Below are 24,777 nucleotides of genomic sequence, written 5' to 3' on the forward strand. Positions count from 1 at the left end.
AAATTATTTTTGTTACTACTTCATAACTGTAATGTTGCTACTGGCCCTCTGTTGAAAAAGTTTTGGACCCCTGGTTTAGGGTCAGGATAGCTTCTTGGCTTTGGGTGGGAAAGAGTAGTAAAGTTGGGTGTCACCGCACTCCAAAACTCTGGATGACCTCTCCCAGTGGTTTCATGTATATGTTCAACAGCATCATGGGGGACCTCACAGGATAATGGCCAAGGGTTCAAATAGGAGTCCCCCAGCACTACCTTCTGGGTTCACCCTCCGGGGGAATAGAGCCATTGTAAGACAGTGCCTCCCTGTCCCATCCCAGAAGGATGCCATGGTCAGTTGTAATGAAAGCAGAGGAAAGGTCCAGGAGAACCATCTGGGACACCCTACTTTTTTCCAGCTATCTATGTAGGTCACATTATGGTTCTCTGTCCCATAACCAGGTCTGAAACCAGACTGGAATGTATCTAGATAACACTATGGAACAAAATTTGAAAAAGAAAATCTTCTCCTGGTTTGAAAGTGTTATTTCTTTTTAATTGTGTGGTATTTACTTTGAAAGTCATTATATTCTAGGAACTGTGTTTTTGTGACTGCTACAAACTATGTTGAATTGGTTGAGACTCAATGATGAGATATTCATTGAAAAACTATAGCACAATGCATGCAGGATGTCCTGCAAAACTTTCACCATGTTTTAATGATAGAAGCAATTACGAAATTATGTTTATAACCCAGGAACAAAAAACGTGCTATATAGCCTAATTTGGGGCAGTGGCAGTGTTCGGAGTAACGCAAGAAGAGGAATGTTTTGGATGCATTTCAAGAAGTGACCAGAGTCTACAAATGCTTTTGCTATGAACTTTTTTCAGTCCAAGTATCCCTGCATGCCAGTAAGAGGGCTATTCCTTTGAGTAGTTAGAGGAGTGATGGCAAATGGGTTGCTTCCCTGCAAGAAAGAGAATGAATTCTTTGGAAAAGTAACTTTTCAAGATCCAAGTGAGTGAACCGCCACCTTTGTTCAAACCAAGACTGAAGAGGAAAGAAGATGCCACACATACTGGTTTTTTGGTATCTCAGTAACTTCTTTTATTATTATTTTGTCACTATTTATGGCAGCATAAATAATAAGCGAGTGAGAAAACAATGGGGTGGTGCAGGAGGGGGAGTCGACATGAGGCACGGAGCGCAGGGTGTAAACATGGACTAGGCTGAGATGTAGATGCGACTTGTGTCCGTCCTCCTTCCTTTGTGTAGACCTCTCGCTTGGAACAGTGGCGCCCCAGTGGGCATCCAGCAGGTGAAGTGTCCCTCTTCCCCGGTACGGTGATATGGAAGAAGCCAAAATCCCCTCCTTAGTACAATGGGAGAGTCGTCCTCTTAGTCTGCTCCTGTTTTGCACCACAGGGTTGAGAGGAACCTGGAAATGTATTTTGCTTTCTCATATAATGTCCTTGCCAAGATGGCTCAGTCATCCTGCTTTGTGGAGACATGTTTTTGACAAAGTGACCCAGGCCAGTATGCCTTTAGGGCCCATATCGCTCAACTCAAGAATCCGGACCTCCATGTCATTTCCAAGGTTTGCGGATAGGATGCCTGACTTTGAAATGTCCTTTAATCTTTTTCCGAACTTCAGAGCCACAAGTGCTGCTGGGTTGCAACTCTCATCATTCCCAATCCGCACGGCGGATCCTCCAAAGGGATGGAAGCTGTTGTCCAATAACATCTGGGGACCCAAATTGGGTAAAAATTAAAGAGCACCGACTGCTATGGAGAAAAAGTATAATTGACTCTCTGTATCCATGGATTCAGTGGTCCTTTTGGAAGTAGCCATAAGGCTGAGATGGCCCACTGAAAATGAGCCTGACAGCCCTGCTTTAGGGTAACATGCCACCTTATATCCCTAGAAGCCCAAATGCAATGTGGAGCCTTCCCATAGTTCTTTTTCCTGCATTAAATAGCTACTAGGACCGCACTGGCTTGCCTTTCAACAGCCCTGCAGGCTGGGCCAAGTGGCATTTTCATATTTCATCTATGTAATCCTTCCTTTCGCACACTCATGCTCTTTCGAGACCATAACTGTTGGACCTGTTTATCGCGGAGTGGTTTTAGGGCGGCCACCTTCCTGTCGCTTCCCTCCCGCTATGGCATCATGGTGAGGCTTTCACAAAATTACAACTTCTATTATTTCTGGGGAGGAGCCCCCAGTAGTGCAATGGGTTCAACCCTTGTGCCAGCAGGACTGCTGACCAAAAGGTTGGCGGTTTGAATCCGGCGAGCAGGGTGAGCTCCCATTTGTCAGCTCTAGCTCCCCATGCGGGGACAGGGTGGTAAAACATCTGGGTGACCCCTTGCAGATGGCCAATTCTCTCACATTAGAAGCGACTTGCAGTTTCTCTCTCTCACACACACAAATTCTGAGGAAAGGGTATTTGCCATAAAATTGGAGACATTAGAACTTGTGCAGCCCTCCAGATGTTTTTGTGCTGCAACTGACCCCTTAAAAATTGGACAAAACCCTATATTTGCTGGAGAAGTGGAAGACAGGCTCTAAAAGGAAGATCCACCAACCCCCAAAACTCCTGGATTTCCTTTCACCGTGTTTGGAAAATAAAGAAGACCCAAGAAACGAAAACGTCTCTTTTTTTGAATACAATAAAGTTCCAAATCCCTACTAGAGAAGAATCAATGGATATTCACCAACCTTTCACTTGCCAGTCTGCAATTATTTCAATGGGTCCATTCTACTTGGCAAGCGATTTGGGATTTGCACCACAATTTCCCGGGATAATCTGTTTAAAATCTTACTGATGCGCTTCTGTTTTAGCGCTGGGTCAGTTAGATAGCCAGTTGAGGAGGCAACGGGCAGAGTCTGGGAAAGTTTCATTTTGGGCTACAGTTTGGGATCCTGGAAGCCGCCATCCCCCCAAAAAATGCATCCCTTGGCTGTTTACTAGGTAAGACTGCTATTGAAGTTGAATGCGGATTAAGGGAAGACGAGTGTCCGCACTGTAATCACAGACTTAGAATCATAGAGCTGGAAGAGACCCCCAAAAGGCATCCAGCCCAACCCCATTTCTGCATTATATTGTAATTTTAGGATGCAGATGAACTAGATTATATGACAGTGCAGACTCTCACAATCTAGTTCATGCCACATTATATGAGCCTACACTGACTATTATAATTGTGTTCAAACTGGGTTACATTGCAGTGGAGATGGGGCCTCAGCATCGTAGCTTTGTCAACAATTGGGACCAGTTTCCACCGAATAAAGAAACCCACTGCCTTTTCTCAGACTCCCCCCCCCCCCCCCGGGAATTATATTCTTGGATACTGTTTATCATCTCCAAGGGGACAAGGTAAGATTTGGATTGTTGTGAGTTTTCCAGGCTGTATGGCCATGTTCCAGAAGCATTTTCTCCTGATGTTTTGCCTGCATCTATGGCAGGCATCCTCAGAGGTTGTGAGGTCTGTTGGAAACTAAGCAGTAGAAGCCAGACCTTGAAACTGGAAGGATATTAAATACTAATCAAGGTAGCCAATTGAAACATTCACACCTACCTCAAGCAGACAACAGTTCTTTGTCCCACCCTGGACATCATTCCACGGATAGATAGATAAACCCCACTTGTCTAGTTTCTAAGAGACCTCAAAATCTCTGAGGATGCCTACCATAGATGTAGGTGAAACATCAGGAGAGAATGCTTCTGGAACATGGCCAGACAGCCCAGAAAACTCACAACAACCCAGTGAGAATTAAGGTAAGATTTAATTCTCTCCGTACAGGTTTAGTATCCCTTATCCAAAATGCTTGGGTCCCATTCCCTGCAAGATTACAGTTGTCAAGTCCAAACACGAAACTCATTTATGCTTCATATATGCACCTTATACCTGTAGCTTGAAGACAATTTTGTATCAGATTGGTGATAATTGCATGCATAGGACCGAACCATCAGAAAGCAAAGGTCCCAGTCATGTGGACACTTAATTTGGAGTATTCTGGATAAGAGATGTTTTGCCTGTATTTCTAGATCTCTATTTTCCCTAAAGATCTTGAAAACCTCTTACCCTTTCCCCATTGATTCCCATATTTATATTGATCTTCAACACTTCTGGATATTTATAAAACAAAAATTTTGCAATATCTGGAGGAGCGAGGAACCTATTGGTGCCTTCTGGGTCAATTGGGTCATGCATCCGCTCCGGCTTCCAGTCTGAACTGTAAAGAAGTTGCTCATTGCACTTTAAAAAATTGGTTTGCAAGGGTTACAATTCAGTCTGAAACCTGGATGAAATGAATGGGGTTCAGATGTTGATGGTAGTGAGAAGCCAGATCTGGAGCATAGATTGAACATGGCGTCTGCTGCCTTATAACTGGCACCGCATTCACTTCTTGGCTATGAGCACACAATGCCCCAAATACAAAGCATTTCAGAGGGATTTAGTGGAAATGGATCTGAATGGAAAGATGTGCAATGTCTAGGGGTGGGTGGGTTAAGGAACGCTGAGAAAGCATGGCCTTTTGGGATCCTATAAAGAGATGCTGGGATCATCGTCTTTGCTCCAAGCGAGAAAAGGCATATTTAGCTCATCCCTGTACCTTCCAGTTATTTCGTGGTTTCTGACCTGAATTCCAGTTCTGTACCCCAGTGTGTATTGTCAGTCACACTTTGCATAGGAACAAATATATATCTATATAGGAATAAATTCGGCTTGCTTTCTGCCAGGGCAGCAGGCTTTCCGTTCTCATCCCCTGAAAGCTCAAAGGATGAAATGAATAGGTTAATGCTCTAACATTAAGGAACGGATTCGCTCTCCTCCTCACTCTGGAGGATCTCTTGTTCTTTTCATGCAGTCGTTCGCATTGCATACAACGTCTTTGAGTCCGAAGTAACGGCCAACGAAGGAACCGACTTCCAGTTAGTAGGCCTCGGCTTTTGGGGGGACTTCAGGCTCATACCTCAACGGGGTTTTTAAGGTGGACACAGTGGAATCATAGGGCAGGGGATCATAAACAAGGGGTGTTTTCCTCTCCGTTAGAAAATGTCCCTCAGAGTTCATTGTTCTTGGGGCTGTTGCGGAGGTTCTTCAGCTCCAGCTGCAGCTGCCGAATGCGGATGTCCTTCTGCGAAAGGTCGCTCTTCAGCCGCCGAATTTCGTCCTGCTGCCGGAAGAACATTCGCAGGAGCTGCAAGCAAGATGGAAAGGCAACAGCGGTGGGAAACCTCAATTTTTCATGCTCGTTATGCAGGTAGGGACTGTTTCAAAGGGCATGCTCATTTGGAACACATTTCTGCCACATTGCATGGGTTGATTTACCCCTGTAGAACATCCTCAGTGAGCTTTCCCCAAAAGAGGTATTTTGAACACAATGCATTGCTCCCCATACAAAGACACTGGCTTTTGGCACATAACCGAGGTTTTCTGTGCCAATGATTTTCCCCCCACCCCAGTGTTACAGATTATCTATCTATCTGGGGAGGCCCTGCTCTCAGCCCTGCCATCTTCACAGGCTCGATTGGCGGGGATGAGGGATAGGGCCTTCTCAGCGGTGGCCCCTCAGTTGTGGAATGCCCTCCCCAGGGACATTAGATCAGCCCCCACCCTCTTAACGTTTCGCAAAAAAAGTTAAAACCTGGCTATATGAGCAGGACTTCCCAAATGCAGTGTACCTATGAAACTCTGATCTCAGAAAGGTTGGACAACGTGACTGGACAATGACTGATTAATGAAATGTGGAGGACTTACGTTTTTTTATTATGTTTATTGATGTTAATTGTAATGAATTTTTAAATCTATGTTTAATGTTTTTAATGTTTAAACTATTTTTGTACTGTTGTGGGCATTGAATTGTGTTGTTTTGTAAACCGCCATGAGTCGCCCTCGGGCTGAGAATGGCGGTATAGAAGCGTAGTAAGTAAGTAAGTAAGTAAGTAAATAAATAAATAAATAAATGGTGACTGGATATTTTCCATAGTGAAATGGGCCAAATACACCCTTTCTCACTGAGGAGAACAAGAAATGGCTTGGGTTATTACAAGGTAAAGGTTTCCCCTGACATTAAGTCTAGTTGTGTCCGACTCTGGGGGGTGGTGCACATCTCCATTTCTAAGCCGAAGAGCCGGCATTGTCCATAGACACCTCCAAGTCATGTGGCTGCATGGAGCGCCATTACCTTCCCACAGAAACAGTACCTATTGATCTACTCACATTTGCATGTTTTCGAACTGCTAGGTTGGCAGAAGCTGGGCTTAACAGCGGGAGCTTACCCCGTTCCCAGGATTTAGCAAGTTCCACAGCTCGGCAGTTTAACCTGCTGCACCACCAGGGGCCCTTGGGTTATTACTCTTCTTGATTTACAGTGCACAATGCCTCGTAGTTACATTTTTGATTTTATATGGTTGGCCAAAAAGCATAGTACAGTTCTCCAATTTGTCTTTCTCGTAATTTAGACTGAAATACAAAGTGTATTCAAAATGTGGAGGAGAGAGATAGGAATAAAACCATCACTCTATATATCTGTAAATTCTAGCAGCAAAAGGATAGTGTAACAGTGAAGGTCATAACAAAATAATTTATTATCTGCCTCTCTTTACGATGTGGGTTAATAATAATAATAACAACAACAATAATTTATTACCCGTCTCTCTTTATAAGCTGGGTAATAATTAATTAATTACCTTTCTCTACTTTCAGTTTGGTTCCTCTTCTTATATTATTATCATTACCTCCTTATGGTTTCGGGGGTGGTGGTAGTAGTAGTAGTAGTAGTAGTAGTAATAATAATAATAATAATAATAATAATAATACCTGCCTCTCCTTACAGTATGAGTAATACTACTACTATAATAATAGTAATAATGTATTACTTTGGCAATCCTTACAATTCCTTATGATATTCTTCAGAAACCTCACAAATGAAATGTGAATGATACCCTTAGTAGATCTGTAGGAAACCTGGTACATTGCAGCCAATGTCATACAGATATTTGCTTGATTGGCTGTCTCTGCACCCAAGTCTTGGACGCAAACCTGAAGACCCCTTTTTAAAATGAGAATGGCCAATATTGTGTAGGCAAGAGCAAAACCGTTTGGGGAGATGTGTATGGGAAAGACAGATTGCTTATTTCTACTGTTTGTTCCTCGTAAATGCACAAAATCTTAGGAATGAGAGTGTGAATTTAACATGAAGGGGACAGCTACTTGCTCCTTACCTCGTTCTCTGTCCTGGGGGGCACATTTTCCAAGAGATCGATCCCATTCACGACAACACTCTTTTTCTCTCTTATGGGTGCCTTAAAAACTACTTTGGAAACTTTCTTATAGCCTTCCTTTAAGGACATTAAAATGGGATCTATGGAAGAAAGAGACAATTATTGCCAAACGACACGTGACATTATGTGATTGGTTGTTTAGGACTATTCCTAGAGTCGACCCATTATGTTGGGATGTACCTATGTGTTGACTTACTAATGATTCAACAGGTCGACTCCAGTTCGGAACATGGAAGATAAGAGGGCAGCGATGCAGCCAAGTCCAGCTCAGGTTGTCCATTAATATGTGAAATGCCTCTAGGATGTTTGTAAATAAATATAATCATAATAATAACCTCTATTCGTTCCACTGAGCCATTCATCCGGAGTGAGGGCAGGTTCAGTTCCTGGAGTCATGGGGTAAATGTCTTCCTGATACGTTTCTGACTGGAAGGAAGGAAGAAGACAAACAACTTATTTCAAATACCCGTTACTTTCCCCATTTCTCCAGCAATGACCGAGGAAGGATGTTGAATACTATGGAAGGCAAGGCATCCAGATTGCAGATCAATATCAACAAGGAGATAGGAATCACCTCATTTACCTAAAACCTGCATGTCACCAGTTAAGTAGATGATGGGGATGCTGTGGATGTAATTTATCTGGATTTCAGCAAAAACTCTCCATGATATTTTGATTACATGGTAAAATGGATACATAACTGCCAATTACATCCTATCCCAGCTTCCTCCTGTTATGGGACCCACTATTCATTTGTGTAATGCTACCAGGATGGAGTCGTGGCATCTGCAGAGAGAAGGAATACAAGTTTGCAGGTCCAACCGTTAGCAGAAAAGGGCAGCAATTGGGAACCAGCATAAATAGCTGGGATTTGGAACAGTCAGTTGCCGGCAGCAACGTATTTGTTGGAGCTGTGGCCTTGAGAGATTCCTTGGATCTAGCCAATGATGAGACTGATTTTAGGATTTAACCTTTGGATTTTGGATTATACTTTAGACTGTGTTTGTTAAGATATATCGACTTTGGGACTTTGGAACGCATTCATGATTTTCTCTACTGCTAATCCCTTGTTTTGCTGATTGACTTGTAATTTGACTCTAGACTGACTCTGGACTATTCTTGTGTTGTCTGCAGATTGCTACAGAGACAATCTTGGGGAAAACCTGACAGAGACAGGAGTAACAAAACAAGCACCCTGTTGTTCTATGATTCTATGAGAGTTACTTAGAAGGTTGCATTTCTGCGCTCTGAAGACAGGCATTGGGCCTCACTCACTCACCCTCCTGGGCACAATCATGGAAATGGGTTCAATGAGGCCCTTGAGCGTGATGACCTTGTAGAAGCGGAACACTTCGCACATGGACACGTCTAGGCCATGCTTGGGCATCACTCCTGCAAAGAAGTGGAAGGATGGGACTGTCAGCCCCTCTTATACCATAAAACCACAACAAAAGCATGCCCATTCATCAGTCCCCCATCATCCATGCTGTTCTCCTCCTTACAGCTCTACCACCACCATCATCATTGAGAAAAGTGAATGGGATGTTCCCAAGGCCACCCCATGGGTTTCTGTGGCCAAGCTAGATTTGAACCCTGGCATCCCTGAGTCCTGGTCCACTGAAATCACACTGACTCTATTTCTGTACTTATATCTATATAATAATAACAGGATAATATTCCTTACAAGCTGGAATGTGTCCAGAGGAGGGCGACTAAAATGATCAAGGGTCTGGAGAACAAGCCCTATGAGGAGCGGCTTAAGGAGCTGGGCATGTTTAGCCTGAAGAAGAGAAGACTGAGAGGAAATATGATAGCCATGTATAAATATGTGAGAGGAAGCCACAGGGAGGAGGGAGCAAGCTTGTTTTCTGCTTCCTTGGAGACTAGGACACTGAACAATGGTTTCAAACTACAAGAAAGGAGATTCCATCTGAACATGAGGAAGAACTTCCTGACTGTGAGAGCCGTTCAGCAGTGGAACTCTCTGCCCCAGAGTGTGGTGGAGGCTCCTTCTTTGGAAGCTTTTAAACAGGGGCTGGATGGCCATCTGTCAGGGGTGCTTTGAATGCAATATTCCTGCTTCTTGGCAGGGGGTTGGACTGGATGGCCCATGAGGTCTCTTCCAACTCTTTGATTCTATGATTCTATGATTTGCTACTTGTCTCTCCTCAAGGCTTGAGGTACAGTTCAACACAGTTTAAATGCATAGGTAAAACAAGGTCACTAAAAGATATGCATTAAAAGACATGGGCATAAGATTAAGCATTAACATTAAAATCATCTAGACCTATAGAATACGAGTTAGAATTTGTGGTTAAAATTGAAGAGATAGGTCTTTAGTTGTGTGTTGAAATATATTTCTAGGTCCTTCTTTCACCCAAAGATTCTCCTCCTGAGGACTGAAGAAAGTTCATGCCTTCAGATTTGACCGCCCAGTTAGGAGAGAGGGAGTCATTGAAAGGGAAGCAGAAAGCTAGCACAGGTTGAACTAGGATGCTGGAGGGCAGGGTTCAATTTCCTGTTTGGCCATGGAAACTCCACTGGGTGGTCTTGGACAAACCACACTCTCTCAGCCCAAGAAAACCCAATATGTTCCTCATGGGCTGGAAATGGCTCGAAGGGCCTTAGCAAGGGGAGAAATGCCTCTCCTTGCAGCTGCACCCCAAGACTGGCACAAACAGTGGGCAGACTTACCGAGGCCTTTCTGTGGGGCTGCGGAGCGGAACTCCATGAGGTACGTGAAATATGGCTTCTCTGTGTTGATTTCGTAGTAACGGATGTTCCCGTCTCCCTGGGAAGCAGAGCGGAAAGAAGGTCAAGGGATTGAAATGCCGCCATGAACCATAAAAAGAGCATCGCTAACCACTCTATCCAAGACTACTGACAACAACAGGAGGTGCCTTTGCCCTGACTTCCGAAGCACTCACCTTTCCTGCCAGGTACAGCATGTGAGTGTCGGCATCATAGAAAGGGAATAGCAGGCCAGACAATCCGTCAATCTCCTCTTCGATTAAGGACATGGAGAGGTCTTCCTGTAGAAGTCGCACAGAAATGGATAGAAAGACAGAAACATGGAAGGAAAGAATAACCATCGTTATATATTTCCCTGCCAATATAAGGTTCTTCGGCATTTTCAGGAGCAAGACATTTGTGCATTTAATACTTTATATTGATTGAACATCATATCAGTGGCCTTTGTGAATTGAGAGGCAGCACATAAATGCTATACAAATACATATAATTGAGTGAGTATATGTGATGACACAGCCTGAACAATATGAGAAACAGGAGAAGGAAGGATCACGCATGTAACTTCTATGTACTGTATTATTATTATTAATAATATGAAGGATTGCTTTGTACTATATCTTTAGCCTTTCCAAGGTGCAGTATCTGAAGTGGCCACTTGGGGGAAAGAGAGCCCTCGGTTCCATGCAAATAATGGGCAAAGACAGAAAAAAGCCATGTTCGGACCTGATCCCAAAGAGCGATCTGCCGCGTGTTCCACCGCGAGACCCCCGTGGTGAGCAGCCTCTTCATATTCCCTAGGAAGACCACCCGGTTCACACGATGATTCTTACAGTTTGCCTCCTGGAAAGACAAGACAGAGTCACTTTTTTACTGCTTCCTCCCTTTCTGTGCCAATGCAGACAATGTATTAAAGGCCACATTTCTTCAGATCTGCCGTTCAAGACTTCCCAGGACTTCAAAGCTTTTCACCCAAGACGTCTGATGAATAAATGATTAAAATTGTGAATAGATGCGCCACTCCCTGATGCGTTGACTACAGTACACTGCACATTCCTTCTATTCTCCCCATTGACATTTCGATTTCTCTGAAGGTGACACATTTAGATGTGTTTCGGCAGGTTTTGCCAAGCTACAAAGACGGTCTTGGGGTGGCTTGAACTATTTCCTTAAAAATGCTCCTTCTGGATGACACAGACTTCCATGTTTTCTTGGGTTCCATCTTCCAGCATTCCTCAATACAGGCAATACTGGCAAGGAGATGCTAGAAGCCCAATCCAAAAACCTCTGGAGGGCCGCATCATCGAACCTGGAAAAGAGGAATGTAATCCCAAGACCTCTCTAAAAGTGAAGGGGAAATAATTTACGTTGAATTATTTAGGTAACTAGTTGCTTTCCGTAGCACTAAGCTGGAGTGAATGTGAAAATATTGTCTGTCATTCATTGGTTTGTGTGTGGATGTGGATGAGTGTGCTGACTGATGTAAATGATCTGAAGAGGAAGATGGAGGAGAAGGACAGAGTGCATGAACCTTGGATTCTTTAGCAATACCTTTTGAATTTGGGTTGCTGTGTGAGTTTTCCAGGCTGTATGGCCATGCTGCAGAAGCATTCTGAAAACTCACAGCAACCCAGTGATTTTGGCCACGAAAGCCTTTGACAACCTTTTGTATTTTCTCAAGGTTTCCAAGGTGCAATATCTGAACTAGCCACTTGGGGGAATCAGAGAGAATGGCACAATGGAAATGGTAACCTTCCTAGCAGACCCTATGGGCCGACCCCTGCAATACACTAAGTGCCCCATTTTCTCATTTCTAAAAAGTAGCTTTCTCAATCCTAAAAGAGAAATGCCTGACCTGGAGGACCTTCCCAGAGCGTGGCTCGATGACCCGGAGCTTCTTGTCTTTGCAAGTGGTGGCAACCAAGCTGCCGTCCGTGTTGAAGGACATGCAGAGGATGACGTCCGAGTGGCAGTCGATCATCTTGACGGGTTCCCCGACATCCAGGTTCCAGATGAGGATCTGTGAATCAGAAGAGAAAGGATATGGATCATCACCGTTTGCACCGGATGGCTGTTGTTTCCACATCAGGTGAAATGCTCACATGGAGAAGGTCAGGGATAACTGGGAGAAACCTAAAGTCCAGGTGAAGCAAGGGATAGGATCTGGGCCAAACTGAGGCACCTTCATTTCTTGTTGGGTCTATTGCTCTTAATGTTTGGTTGGAAGGGCTTTAATGGCTGCACAGAAGAGGGAGAAAGAAACCTAACCCTAACCCTTTCCTATGCTATCCAAAACTATATGGCTGGAGTTCCACTTTAAAAATGTACCTCTTCTGACTTGCAAAAAATTCAATTTATGAACAAACCTACAAAACCGATGTTGTTTGTAACTTGGGGACAGCCTGTATATAAAGAATACACGGTATTACAATTCTCTCTTCTGTGTATGAAGAATGACATGTGTTGAGTCTCCTCTTTTTTCACAAAAGCGTCATCTCCATCATCCCTACAAAAGACTCAGATGAATGCCCTCTCTAGGCATTTCCTAGTTCCTCTGGCACAGGTCGACTGCAAGTTGTTTGTTCACTATTATCCACGATTGTCTCCATAGATATGGAGGTCATGCTGTGTTTTCTGCCATTCCAAGTGTAGGCTTTTTTTCAAGAAGAAGAAGAATTAAAGTAAACTACAACTGTCTAGGCTGCAAAGCTTTCCCCCCTTTCCTCCCATGTCATTGAGGTTCTCAAAGGGGAAAACTGAGCATCTATTAAACCAGTTTAAGTCTGCCATGTGGATAGAATGGAGGAGGAGAAGGAGGCCTCTGCCCCACTGACCTTATAGTCGTATCCAGCGCTGAAGAGGATGTTGCTGGCCGTTGGGTGCCATTCGACGAGGCCAACGCGCCGGCTGTGTCCATAGAGCTCCAGGACGCTGTCTGTCATGTGGCGCTTCAGGCCCCCCTCCGGGATCTCCCATATCCGGACCTTGAAGAAACAGAGAGCAAATGGTGAGGCCAAATGGGGTCTTTATCTGTATTTAAAACAGAGGCTGGATGGCCATCTGTCATGGAAATTTTGATTGTGTTTTTCCTGCCTGGCAGAAGGGGGTTGGACTAGATGACCCTTGAGGTCCCTTCCAACTCTAGGATTCTATAGCTGCTGAGTGTGCATTAGAGCCCAGGTCTCCAACACCACAGCTCAATGATGTCTGACTTGAAATATCCTCTAACCTTTCCCCAGCCTCAGAGCAGTTGGGTTGCAATTATCCCCAGTCTGCAGGGTGGATCAGCCAAAGTGATGGGCCATGCTTAGCACAGTGGGTTAAATTGCTAGGCTGCAGAAAATCCTGCCAATTGAAAGGTTGGCAGTTCAAGCCTGGGTTGGGATTAGCACTAACCATCAGCCCCAGCTTCTGCTCACCTAACCAATCTAAAACAGAAATGTGAGTAGATAAATAGGTACCGCTTTAAAGCGGGGAGGTACTAAAAGGTGACCATAAGGACATGCTAAAGATTTGATTGGGAGGACGTCTACAGATGACAAAAAGCTCCTCGGCATTCAAGATGGAGCAACAGCACCCCCCGTGGCCAGAGTAGAGCACAGCCTCCAGATGCCAGAAATGGGAAAAGGTGGGAAAGCCTTTACCTCTGTTTATGTATTGTCTGTCCTTGTTAATTGTATAACAGCATTGAATGTTTGGCGTATATGTGTTCTGTAATCCGCCCTGAGTCCCCCCGGGGAGACAGAACGGAATATAAATAAAGTATATTGTTATTATTATTATTATTATTATTATTATTATTATTATTATTTGAAACACATCAAGATGAGTCCACAGCAGACAACATCACTCTGCTGGCTGTTGTATTGGATCACATGTCGGATACTTCCCAAGTGCCTAGGACCTTGTGGTGTATCGGCGAATAATGTGTGCAGATCCCAGTAAGGTGGCCTTCTGCAGCTGGCAGATGATAATTTTGTCAGTCCCAGTTGTGTTTAAGTGCAGGCCAAGGTCTTTAGGCACTGCACCTAGTGTGCTGATCACTACTGGGACCACCTTGACTGGCTTGTGCCAAAGTCTTTGCAGTTCGATCTTTAAATCCTCATATCATGTAAGCTTTTCCAGTTGTTTCTCTTCAATCCTGTTGTCACCTGGGATTGCAACACCAACAACCCATACTTTGTTTTTTAACTCGATTGTGAGGTCAGGAATATTGTGCTCCAAAACTCTGTCTGACTTAATTTAGAAGTAACAGAGTAGCTTGACATGTTCATTCTCTGTAACTTTTTCTGCCTTGTGATCCCACCAGTTATTTGTGGCACAAGTTCCAATGAATCATCTGAGCAATGGTGTTGTGCCTCTGCTTGTATTCCATCTGCACGATCTTCTTGCAGCAGCTGAGGATGTGATCTATTGTTTCATCTGCTTCCTTGCAGAGTCTAAATTTGGGATCTTGTTGTTGTTGTTGTTATTGGTAAAAACCTATAGATCACCGAGCTTTATGTAAACAACTGCACTATGTCACAAAAATTGAAAAATGTTCTGTTCCTGGTTTTAAAGTGTTGTTTCCTGTTTAATTGCATGGTCCTTTCTTTGAAAGTAGTTGTTCTACTCCAGAGACTTTGTTTTTGCGGTTGCCACAAACTAGGTTGAATGGGTTGAGACTCAATGATGAGACATTCATGGGAAAACTAGAGTAAAATATGCTATAGCAGGATGTCCCTCCTGCATAAACAAAGTTTTTGCAATTTAATAAACATTTTCCATGTTTTTATAACAGAACCAATTAGGAAATGACATTGAGAACACAGAAACAGAAATTGTGTTACGTAGTGTAATGCTGCCTCCCAACCCCACCTTTTCTCTGCTGCATTTAAAGAGGCAGGTGACCTTGTGAAGGTTGCAGGGAAACTCGAGAGAGCGGCAGGCGGAGGGAAAAGAGAGGCAGAGAAACAGAGGAAGAGAAGAGGGAGGGCAGGACAAAGAGAAGACACCCATTTTCCAAAAAGCCAAGCCTAAGGTTTCCTGGGAAGGCAGCCCAGGAGGAGTTTGCATGGAAGGAAGGGAGGCACCCTTTGTTCCAAATGGGGAATGAGCTATCCATCCCTTGTTTATCCACACTGAATACCAAGAGATACTGGAATCCCAATGGTTTCTGCTTGGCATCATTCAGGCGACAAATCTGCTCAAACATGTTCTTAGAAGTCATTTTACACACTTCCCACTTTCACTGCTATCTCTCTATCCTACCAAAGACTGGGATTTGTAGTTCTGCGAGGCATTTTGAATTCTCAGCTTGAAGCTAGAACTACATATCCCAGTCTCCCGTAGAATACAGCCTTGGAGTAAATGGAGTGTGAAAGGGACATTGAACAGTGGATTGCTGTGAGCTTTCCAGGCTGTCTAGCCATGTTCCAGAAGCATTCTCTCCTGACATTTCACCTACATCTCTGGCAGGAATGGTTCCACCCACATCTATGGCAGGCATCCTCAGAAGTTGTGAGGTCTGTTGGAAACTAGGCAAGTGGGGCTTACATATCTGTGGAATTATGTCCAGGGTGGGAGAACATTCCATAAGAAAGGGATTCCGGGATTGTGGCACAACTGGCTGGGAGTCAGCTGCATTAAGATTAAGATCACTACTGACCAAAAGGTCATGAGTTCGAAGCCAGCCCAGGTTGGAGTGAGCTCCCGACCAAAATTGTGTAGCTTGCTGTCGACCTTTGCAGCCCGAAAGACAGTTGCATCTGTCAAGTAGGAAAATTAGGTACCACTTTGTGAGGAGGCTAATTTAACGGATTTATGAGGCCATAAAAATCTCCAGGAAACATGCAAAGAATGAGGAAGCAACAGCTCCCCTGGTGGCCACAAGCTGGAATGTTAACAGCCTCTGAATGTCTGTCTATATATGTTGCGTGTCTATGGCATTGAATGTTTGCCATGTACATGTACATTGTAATCCACCCTGAGTCCCCTGCGGGGTGAGAAGGGAGGAATATAAATACTGTAAATAAATAAATAATAATAAATAAGAAAAGCTATGGCAATTCTGTTCAAAACATAATGATGAAGCAACCCAAACACGGCTTCTGAGCATTTCCTCTGCTCTTGTTTTTAACACTATTTCAAAAGCTGTTTTTCCATTCCAAAATGTGGGTGCTGGCCACTTACTGAGGTGTCCTCTGAGCAGGAGGCGATGATATTTTCAATGAAAGGGTTCCATTTGATGTCGAGCACGTTGCCCTGATGGCCACACACTTTGGGGTAGTTGGGCTCAATCCGGCCGGTCTGCAGAAGGCAAAAGAACATCAGAATCAGCCAGTTCCTTGAAAAACACAACCCAACATACAGGCCAGGTATGCATTCAATATACAAATGCACTGATTAGTCAAAAGTTATGTTTTAATAACTATCCACCTGTTAAGATGACTGAAGAGCACAAACTTTCACAGAGAACAAAAAATTAAAACCATTTCCATTAGGCCTGATATTTGTTATTGTCACTGTCATTGGCATGTTTAAGTTATTTTAATTAATTTATTTTTATTTTTAAAATAATTTTTATTGAGAACTTTCCAAATAGTTCCCACCTGTAAGAGTTGTTCAGCCATGGAATATAATTCCTTGGAGTCTGGTGAAGTCTCCTTCTCTGGGGGTCTTTATTTAGAGTGGATGGCTGTCTGTTGGGAGGGACTGGATAGTGCCTTCCTGCCTGGCAGAAGGGGGTTGGACTGGATGGCCTTTGGGGTCCCAACTGCTCAGTACTGTAATGGAGTCTCGTTCTCTGCAGTTTTTAAAGCAGAATGGAGACCCTGGTGACACAATGGGTTAAACCCCTTGTGCTGGTAGGACTGCTGACCGAAAGGTTGGAGGTTCCAATCCGGGAAGGTGAGCTCTAATCTGTCAGCTCCAGCTTCTCATGCGGGGACATGAGAGAAGCATCCCACAGGATGGTAAAACATCCAGGCGTCCCCTGGGCAACATCCTTGCAGACAGCCAATTCTCTCACACCAGAAATGACTTGCACTTTCTCAAGTCGCTCATGACACACATAAAAAGCAGAATGCTGGATGGCCATCTGTGAGGAGAGCTTTGATTGTGCCTTCTGGCAGTAAGACGGGGGGTGGGGTCTCTCCCCACACTATGATTCTGTGACTCATGAGGGGATTTGCTCCCTCCTAATGGAAAACCCAGTCTCTGCCCTTCAAACAGTCATTCTGTGGAAACCTTTGTTACATTGCATGAGAAGGCTATTCTGCAAGAAGCAGATGTGCAATAATCCCTCTCCCCCTCCACTTCCCCATAATCTCTTGACCTATTTCCTCCCATTTATTTCCCCCTGTTGGTTAATGATGCTCCAGGACTCCTGTTGCTGGGGAGCAAAGGGGACGCTCTGCGCATTTATACATGCATTTGTGGAGATTCATCTAGTTGGCCTTTGGAAGAAAGAGGACTGATCTCTGAGTCTACACCAAGGAAGCACCATCTGTGGCCCTACATCAGGTCTGTTTAGAGGAAATAACCTCATTCATTGTACTACTCCATCCTTGTGTTGCATGGCAATGTTGTGAAATGAACCAAGATACCAAATGCACATCTATGCACAATGAACAGGGTCATCTGAAAGTGCAACAGCACCCAATGTACAACGTTACTCTTTGCAAAATCGTACTGAATATTCTGAATTATATGCACAAATAATATCCAGTTGCTTCTGTTGGGAATGCATGCAAGATGACAACAAGATTTTGACTATAGTTTTAGGCCTGCACAGAATCATAGAATCATAGAGTTGGAAGAGACCTCATGGGTCATCCAGTCCAACCCCATTCTGCCAAGAAGCAGGAAAATTGCATTCAAAGTACCCCCGGCCATCCAGCCTCTGTTTAAAAGCTTCCAAAGAAGGAGCCTCCATCACACTCCGGGGCAGAGAGTTCCACTGCTGAACGGCTCTCAGAGTCAGGAAGTTCTTCCTAATGTTCAGATGGAATCTCCTTTCTTGTAGTTTGAAGCCATTGTTCCGTGTCCTAGTCTCCAGGCCAGCAGAAAACATGCTTGCTCCCTCCTTCCTATGACTTCCTCTCACATATTCATACATGGTTCTCATCATGTCTCCTCTCAACCTTCTCTTCTTCAGGCTAAACATGCCCAGCTCTTTAAGCCGCTCCTCATCGGGCTTGTTTTCCAGACCCTTGATCATTTTAGTCGCCCTTCTCTGGACACATTCCAGCTTGTCAATATCTCTCTTCAATGGTGATGCCCAGAATTGGACACAATATTCCAGGTGTGGTCTAACCAAGGCGGAATAGAGGGGGAGCAGGATTTTCCTGGATCTAGACACTAGACTCCTATTGATGCAGGCCAAAATCCCATTGTTTTTTTTTTTTTTTTTTGCCGCCACATCACATTGTTGGCTCATGTTTAATTTGTTGTCCATGAGGACTCCAAGATCTTTTTCACACATACTGCTCTCGAGCCATGTGTCCCCATAAAATCATAGAGTTGGAAGGGACCCCAAGGATCATCTAGTCCAACCCCCTTCTGCCTTCATGCAGGAAAAGCACAAAGCACCCCCAACAGATGGCCATCCAGCCTCTGTTTCAATGCCTCTAAGGAAAATGCTTCCACATTTGCAGGTTGCCACATTAGCAACCAAACACAATGCGAAAGGCAGTGTAAAGATTAGACATCTCTGTGTTGTTTGAAAAGGAATGACGTTCAATTCAGAACCTAATAGAGGCACAAAGAAGACATCAATCACTTAATCATCCATCAATCAGTTCTGGCATCCTGTTGGTAACACACACAGACCTCAATGCCTTTCTGCATGTAGATCAAACTCTTGCTGTATATTCTTGTCTCAAGCATAAATTTATTTATTATTTATTTCATACGCTTTTACCCGCCCTTCTCCTCCCAAGGGGTGGCCTCACATTAACATCGTATGATGTTATCATCATATAAATAGTCAACAAATACATTAAAACATTAAAAACAATTCATCAGAACACTAGATTAGTCATGCCAGTTAAAACCAAATCCAAGTCTGGAGTTAATTCAGTGTTGCAGTATCCAAGTCTTCTTTCCAATTGCCGCTGTCCACTAATCGAATGCCTGGTTCCAAAGCCAAGTCTTCAATTTTCTTCTAAAGGACAGGAGGGAGGTAGCCAACCTGATGTCCCCGGGGAGAGAGTTCCACAGAGGGAGGGCCACTGCCAAGAAGGCCCTGTCTCTCATTCCCACCAACCACGTTTGCGATGGTGGTGGGATCGAGAGCAGGGCCTCTCCTGAAGATCTTAAACTTCGCGATGGTTCGTAACAGGAGATACGTTCGGACAGGTAGTCTGGTAAAGAGATTTTGTACTGTCAAGCCTGGAGTTGTTTGCATATTGCTGCACAGCTCTGGATTTATGCACAATGTGCATTTGTGAAATTTCGCAATTCATGAAGGAGGCAGCCTGGCACAAGAGCCATGCGACTCCATGAGCATTAACTCATGCTCCATCACTTGAGTGACAGATCATGGGCAAGGAAGGCATTGGATCCACCGGATTCATGTTCCCCTGACATAAAGTATCACACCAAGAACCAGAAGACCAGTATCCACAGCTTCATGTTATCATGTAATCTAGGAGCCCCCACTGGTGCAATGGGTTAAACCCTTGTGCCAGCAGGATTGAAGACCGACAGGTCGCAGATTCAAATCCAGGGAGAGCATGGATGAGCTCTCCCTGTCAGCTCCAGCTTCCCATGTAGGGACATGAGAGAAGCCTCCCACAGGGATGGCAAAACATCAGAACATCTGGGTATCCCCTGATCAATGTCTGACATAATATGTCCTCTCCAGGCATTTTTTGATGTCCTCTTGGGCTGGAAGCCCTTCATTTCAGTTGGGTTCGCTATTATCCACAGTTTGGCCAATCCACGTGAAGTCTGGGAATGTATTCTGGATGGACATAGGGACCTATCATATAGCAAACCTGGCGACATTTTTCCACTTCCAAGGGGAAATGGAACCAAACGGTGGCCAGAAGAGGGTGCCATGCTTCCTCTTTCCACTTTCCAGGTTTCTTTTTTGCTCCGAGAACAACAGCCCTAATCCCTGCTGCAATTAGGAAAGCGCCCATTAATCCTCATCCTTGCATTATAGCTGCACTCTGTTCTCTTTTTAGATTTTTTTTTAAATGGCAAAACAGCCTGCAGTTCAAAGTCTTCATAGTTTGGACTTTTTCCAAGAGCACTGTTTTGTAAACATTCATAGCAAAGGTAAGCCGTACTTGCAAAAAGAGAGAGAGAGAGGAAACAAACAACAGATTAAAGCCGTAGCTTTCATGAACTTGACAGAAACGTTGCAAAGGGCACGTCTGCACTGCAGAATTAATGCAACTTGACACCGCTTTAGCTGCCTGTTTGTGATTGCTTCACAGCCAGCATTGTTCTCACACAGCAGTGAGATGCAAGGTGCACCCGGACCCTGCAAAGTAAAGCTTTGGGTAGCAAACAAGATGTAATTGACTCTGTGATTGTTATCCTTGTCCCATTACACTTTGTAACAAAATTTGAAAAATGTTCTGTTCCTGGTTTGAAAGTGTTATTTCCTGTTTAATTGTGTGGTCCTTACTTTGAAAGTGGTTGTTCTGCTCCAGAAACTTCATTTTCTTGCCTGCCACAAACTAGGCTGAATTAGTTGAGACTCAATGATGAGATAGATATTCATTGAAAAACTAGAGCAAAATGTGCAATAGCAGGATGTTCTGCCAAAACAAAGTTTGGGCAGTGTCATACACATTCCTCATGTTTTATGATTGAACCAATTAGGAAATGACATTTATAAGCCAGGAACAAAAAACGTGTTGCATTTTTTTGTGTGTGTCAGTAGCAACTTGAGAACTGCAAGTTGCTTCTGGTCTGAGAGGATTGGCTGTCTGCAAGTACGTTGCCCAGGGGACACGCGGATGTTTGATGTTTACCACCCTGTGGGAGGTTTCTCTCATGTCCTCGCGTGGAAAGCTGGAGCTGACAGAGGGAGCTCAACCCGCTCTCCCTGGATTTGACCCGCTGACCTGTCAGTCATCAGTCTTGCTGGCACAAGGATTTAATCCATTATGCCACCGGGGCCAATAACGTGTTGCATAGTGTAAATTAGTTCATGCAATAACGTGTTGCATAAATTAGTTCATGATCAGATCTGACACCAGTTTGCCAATGCCTCACATTGTGGCAGATACGTGGACTGCTGCGCACTGACCAGCACATTGTCTTCAGAAGTGTATCCTGTCCAAAACGAATACCAAAGAGACCCTTCTCCTGCCTTGGATTTTGGATTGAGGTCATTTGGCTGCAGCCAGAAGGCAAGAACAGCTGGGAGGCAAAGCAAGGAGCTTATTCCCTTATCTCTGCCCCCATCTGCCAGGTGGGCCTTTCTTGTGCAACCTCCTCTGCAAATGCCTCGTTTTAAGGCCCATCCTCATTTCGGATATCAGCCAGCACGCCAATGCCTTAAATGAAGAAACTACTTTCTAAGATCTACAGAGATCTCACAGGAACATCTCAGCAAGCGAGAGTTCAAAAGTGGCAGGCTAAAACCCAGAAACTCAATCCATAGCTGTTACCAGATGAGAGACTCCCTTGTAGGGACATAGAAGATTGGGCAATTTGGAAGGTGCTGAACAGACTGTTCTCTGGCACCATGAGATACAGAGCTAATCTTCAGAAATGGGGCCACAAAGTGGAGTCCATGACATGCAAGTGTGGAGAAGAGCAAACCACATGCACAATGGAGGACCTTCTTACAGCAACACCAGAGGCACTACTGGTCAAAGGACATTTAGTATAATGCCAGGTTTTTAACTTGGTTTGTGTTTTTAAATACATTATAACTGTACCCTCAATTCATTTCTGACAAGATAAATAAATCAGGGCCATTTTAAGGAAGGAAACTAGGCAGCGAAAGACGATGCCAACATCCAGATCCACAGTGTCCTTTCCTTTGTTTTCTTCTCATTGTTCTTCCTCCCAGTCAAAGATGCATGGTTTCTAAGCATCCTTGGCCATGTTTAGTTGGAGGCCCGAAAGCCAAACGGCATGCATGTGTGCATAGATGGCACTGTTGGGAGGATGAAATGCATGCACTGAAATGCCCAGCGTTCAAGTCACAAAGTGGTGTTTTTGCATTTTGCAACAGCCTTGAGATGGAAAGCGGGAAGAAGTTGCAGGCAGGAAATTGTGGAGGAAAGGGTACAGCATGGGCGCCATTTCTTGTGCATGGCCAAGGGCAGAATATTGCATTGTTGTTCATTTTTTCAGTCTTTTCCGACTCTTTGTGACCTCATGGACCAGCCCAGATCAGAGCCCCCTGTCGGCCGTCACCACCCCCAGCTCCTTCAAGGGAATACTGCATAATGCTCCACAAATAGCAAAATATATCAGATAGGTAGGTAGGTAGAGAAACAGACACTCACCCACATGATTCAATTCCCTTATCAATAGATTTGCCATCCATGGCTTGAAAACATTACCCCTAAACCCCAAAGAATACACCTTGATTTTTGCCATTGGACATAAGTACACCATTTTACTACATTATTGTTTATAACACTACATAATACGATTTTTATTCCATTCTGCAGAATGCTAAAATTAAAAGCTGATTGATTTCCCACATTTGGAAGCTTATTATTATTATTATTCCAAAAATTGCTGCAACAGTCTCAAGTTCAGCTGGTGGTCTCTTCTAAATGATGTCTGGAATTGCATTGGCTTTTTTAGACGTCGCGTGACACTCTTGGCTCATATTTCAGCTTCTCAAGCCAGGCCCTTCTTCCCTAGGGCAGGAAGGGTTCTTCTCCCTCTGCTGCCCCATTGTTCTCTATGGGGACGAGGCACAGGCTGACCTTTCTGCCAGGCCAAAGACAAGGCGCTTCCCAGCTTCTCCTTCTGGACGCTTCTGCCATTCCGGCTGATCCACAATGGCCCATTGTTGTGTCCCAGCAGCTGCGGAAATGTCCAGGGCTCATCCACGGGCATCTCTTTCTGCGGGCCTGTTGCTGTCCTGACTTGATTTAAAAACTGGATCTAAATATAGATATTTAAAATGACCTTTAAAGCCATTTTTGGGCCAAAACAGTTTTGGTGCAGCTTACAAAAGCGGGGAACCAAGAGTGTTGACGCTTTCGTCAAGAGGTTGGAAGCTATTCTGCATCAGAAGGGATAGAAATGCTACTTTTCTGGAATTCTGGCTATGTTTTTAGAGGGAATTCTGGTAGCTTTGGGTTCAAATTCCAGTCTCACAGAGCCGTAGTTCAACATTCAAAATCACATTCTATTAGATCAGGCATGGGCCAACTTGGGTCTTTCCTCCAGGTGTTTTGGACTTCCACAATTCCTAACAGCCTCAGGCCCCTTCCTTTTCAGCTGCTTAAGTAAATGGCTTAGGAATTGTGGGAGTTGAAGTCCAAAACACCTGGAGGACCCAAGTTTGCCCAGGCCTGTATGAGATCTTACAATTGTGCAAAGTCCTTCTCACAAAGAGGTTAGATATTTGCATCTACTGTGACCATGTTCACTTGAAGGCTCCAGTTAGAGAGGTATTATGCATTTGTGTTATTGCGTGCATTGAACATGGGTTGTTCTAAACACTGGGAACATGAACAAGGCAGCATTTCCGCCACAATGTGATTCAGGAAGCATCTATGTAGTCCCCATGTCAGAGATGTAACATCTCTGCCATAGCAAGATAAAAGTGATGTATCAGAAGTAGGACAACTCATAACAATAACACTATGTAATACTATGCCCTCTGGTGGCACAGCAGGTTAAAGCGCTGAGCTGCTGAACTTGCTGCCCGAAAGGTTGGTGGTTCGAATCCAGGGAGCGGGTTAAGCTCCCGCTGTTAGTCCCAGCTTCTGCCAACCTAGCAGTTCGAAAACATGCAAATGTGAGTAGATCATAGAATCATAGAATCATAGAATCCTAGAGTTGGAAGAGACCTCATGGGCCATCCAGTCCAACCCCCTGCCAAGAAGCAGGAATATTGCATTCAAATCACCCCTGACAAATGGCCATCCAGCCTCTGCTTAAAAGCTTCCAAAGAAGGAGCCTCCACCACACTCTGGGGCAGAGAGTTCCACTGCTGAACGGCTCTCACAGTCAGGAAATTCTTCCTAATGTTCAGATGGAATCTTTTCTCTTGTAGTTTGAAGTCATTGTTCCGCGTCCTAGTCTCCAAGGAAGCAGAAAACAAGCTTGCTCCCTCCTCCCTGTGGCTTCCTCTCACATATTTATACATGGCTATCATATCTCCTCTCAGCCTTCTCTTCTTCAGGCTAAACATGCCCAGATCCTTAAGCCGTTCCTCATAGGGCTTGTTCTCCAGACCCTTGATCATTTTAATCGCCCTCCTCTGGACACATTCCAGCTTGTCAATATCTCTCTTGAATTGTGGTGCCCAGAATTGGACACAATCAATAGGTACTGCTTCGGCAGGAAGGTTTGAAAGTGTTGTTTCCTGTTTAATTGTGCAGTGCTGACTTTGAAAGCAATTGTTCTACTCCTGAAACGTTGTTATTGTGGCTGCCACAAACTAGGTTGAATGGGTTGCAATAGTCATTGAAAAACTATTGCAAAATGTGCTATAACAGGACGTCCCTCCCCGCAGAAACAAAATTTTTTTGCAGTTTAATAAACTTGTCCGATGTTTTTATGACAGAGCCAATTAGGAAATGCATTTCTAACCCAGGGACAAACGTCACATAGTGTA

General features: G+C 44.2%; 1 protein-coding gene across 2 annotated transcripts in view; it reads right to left on the minus strand.

Annotated features, from left to right (window-relative positions):
- Window positions 1-1,058: 1,058 nt before the first annotated feature.
- CORO2B (coronin 2B) overlaps window positions 1,059-24,777 on the minus strand; it is a 67,462-nt gene continuing 43,743 nt past the window's right edge. For both annotated transcript variants that reach the window (XM_060755387.2, XM_060755388.2), the window contains exons 3-12: window positions 16,191-16,307; window positions 12,854-13,003; window positions 11,875-12,039; window positions 10,746-10,862; window positions 10,199-10,303; window positions 9,966-10,062; window positions 8,551-8,663; window positions 7,607-7,697; window positions 7,212-7,351; window positions 1,059-5,185 (exon numbers count right to left, since the gene is read on the minus strand). In XM_060755387.2, the coding sequence (XP_060611370.2) occupies window positions 5,048-5,185; window positions 7,212-7,351; window positions 7,607-7,697; window positions 8,551-8,663; window positions 9,966-10,062; window positions 10,199-10,303; window positions 10,746-10,862; window positions 11,875-12,039; window positions 12,854-13,003; window positions 16,191-16,307 (1,233 nt within the window). In that variant the 3' untranslated portion in view covers window positions 1,059-5,047. The remainder of the gene's footprint in view (window positions 5,186-7,211; window positions 7,352-7,606; window positions 7,698-8,550; window positions 8,664-9,965; window positions 10,063-10,198; window positions 10,304-10,745; window positions 10,863-11,874; window positions 12,040-12,853; window positions 13,004-16,190; window positions 16,308-24,777) is intronic.

This window comes from Anolis sagrei, chromosome 9, assembly GCF_037176765.1.
Source record: "Anolis sagrei isolate rAnoSag1 chromosome 9, rAnoSag1.mat, whole genome shotgun sequence".
Taxonomy (NCBI): domain Eukaryota; kingdom Metazoa; phylum Chordata; class Lepidosauria; order Squamata; family Dactyloidae; genus Anolis; species Anolis sagrei.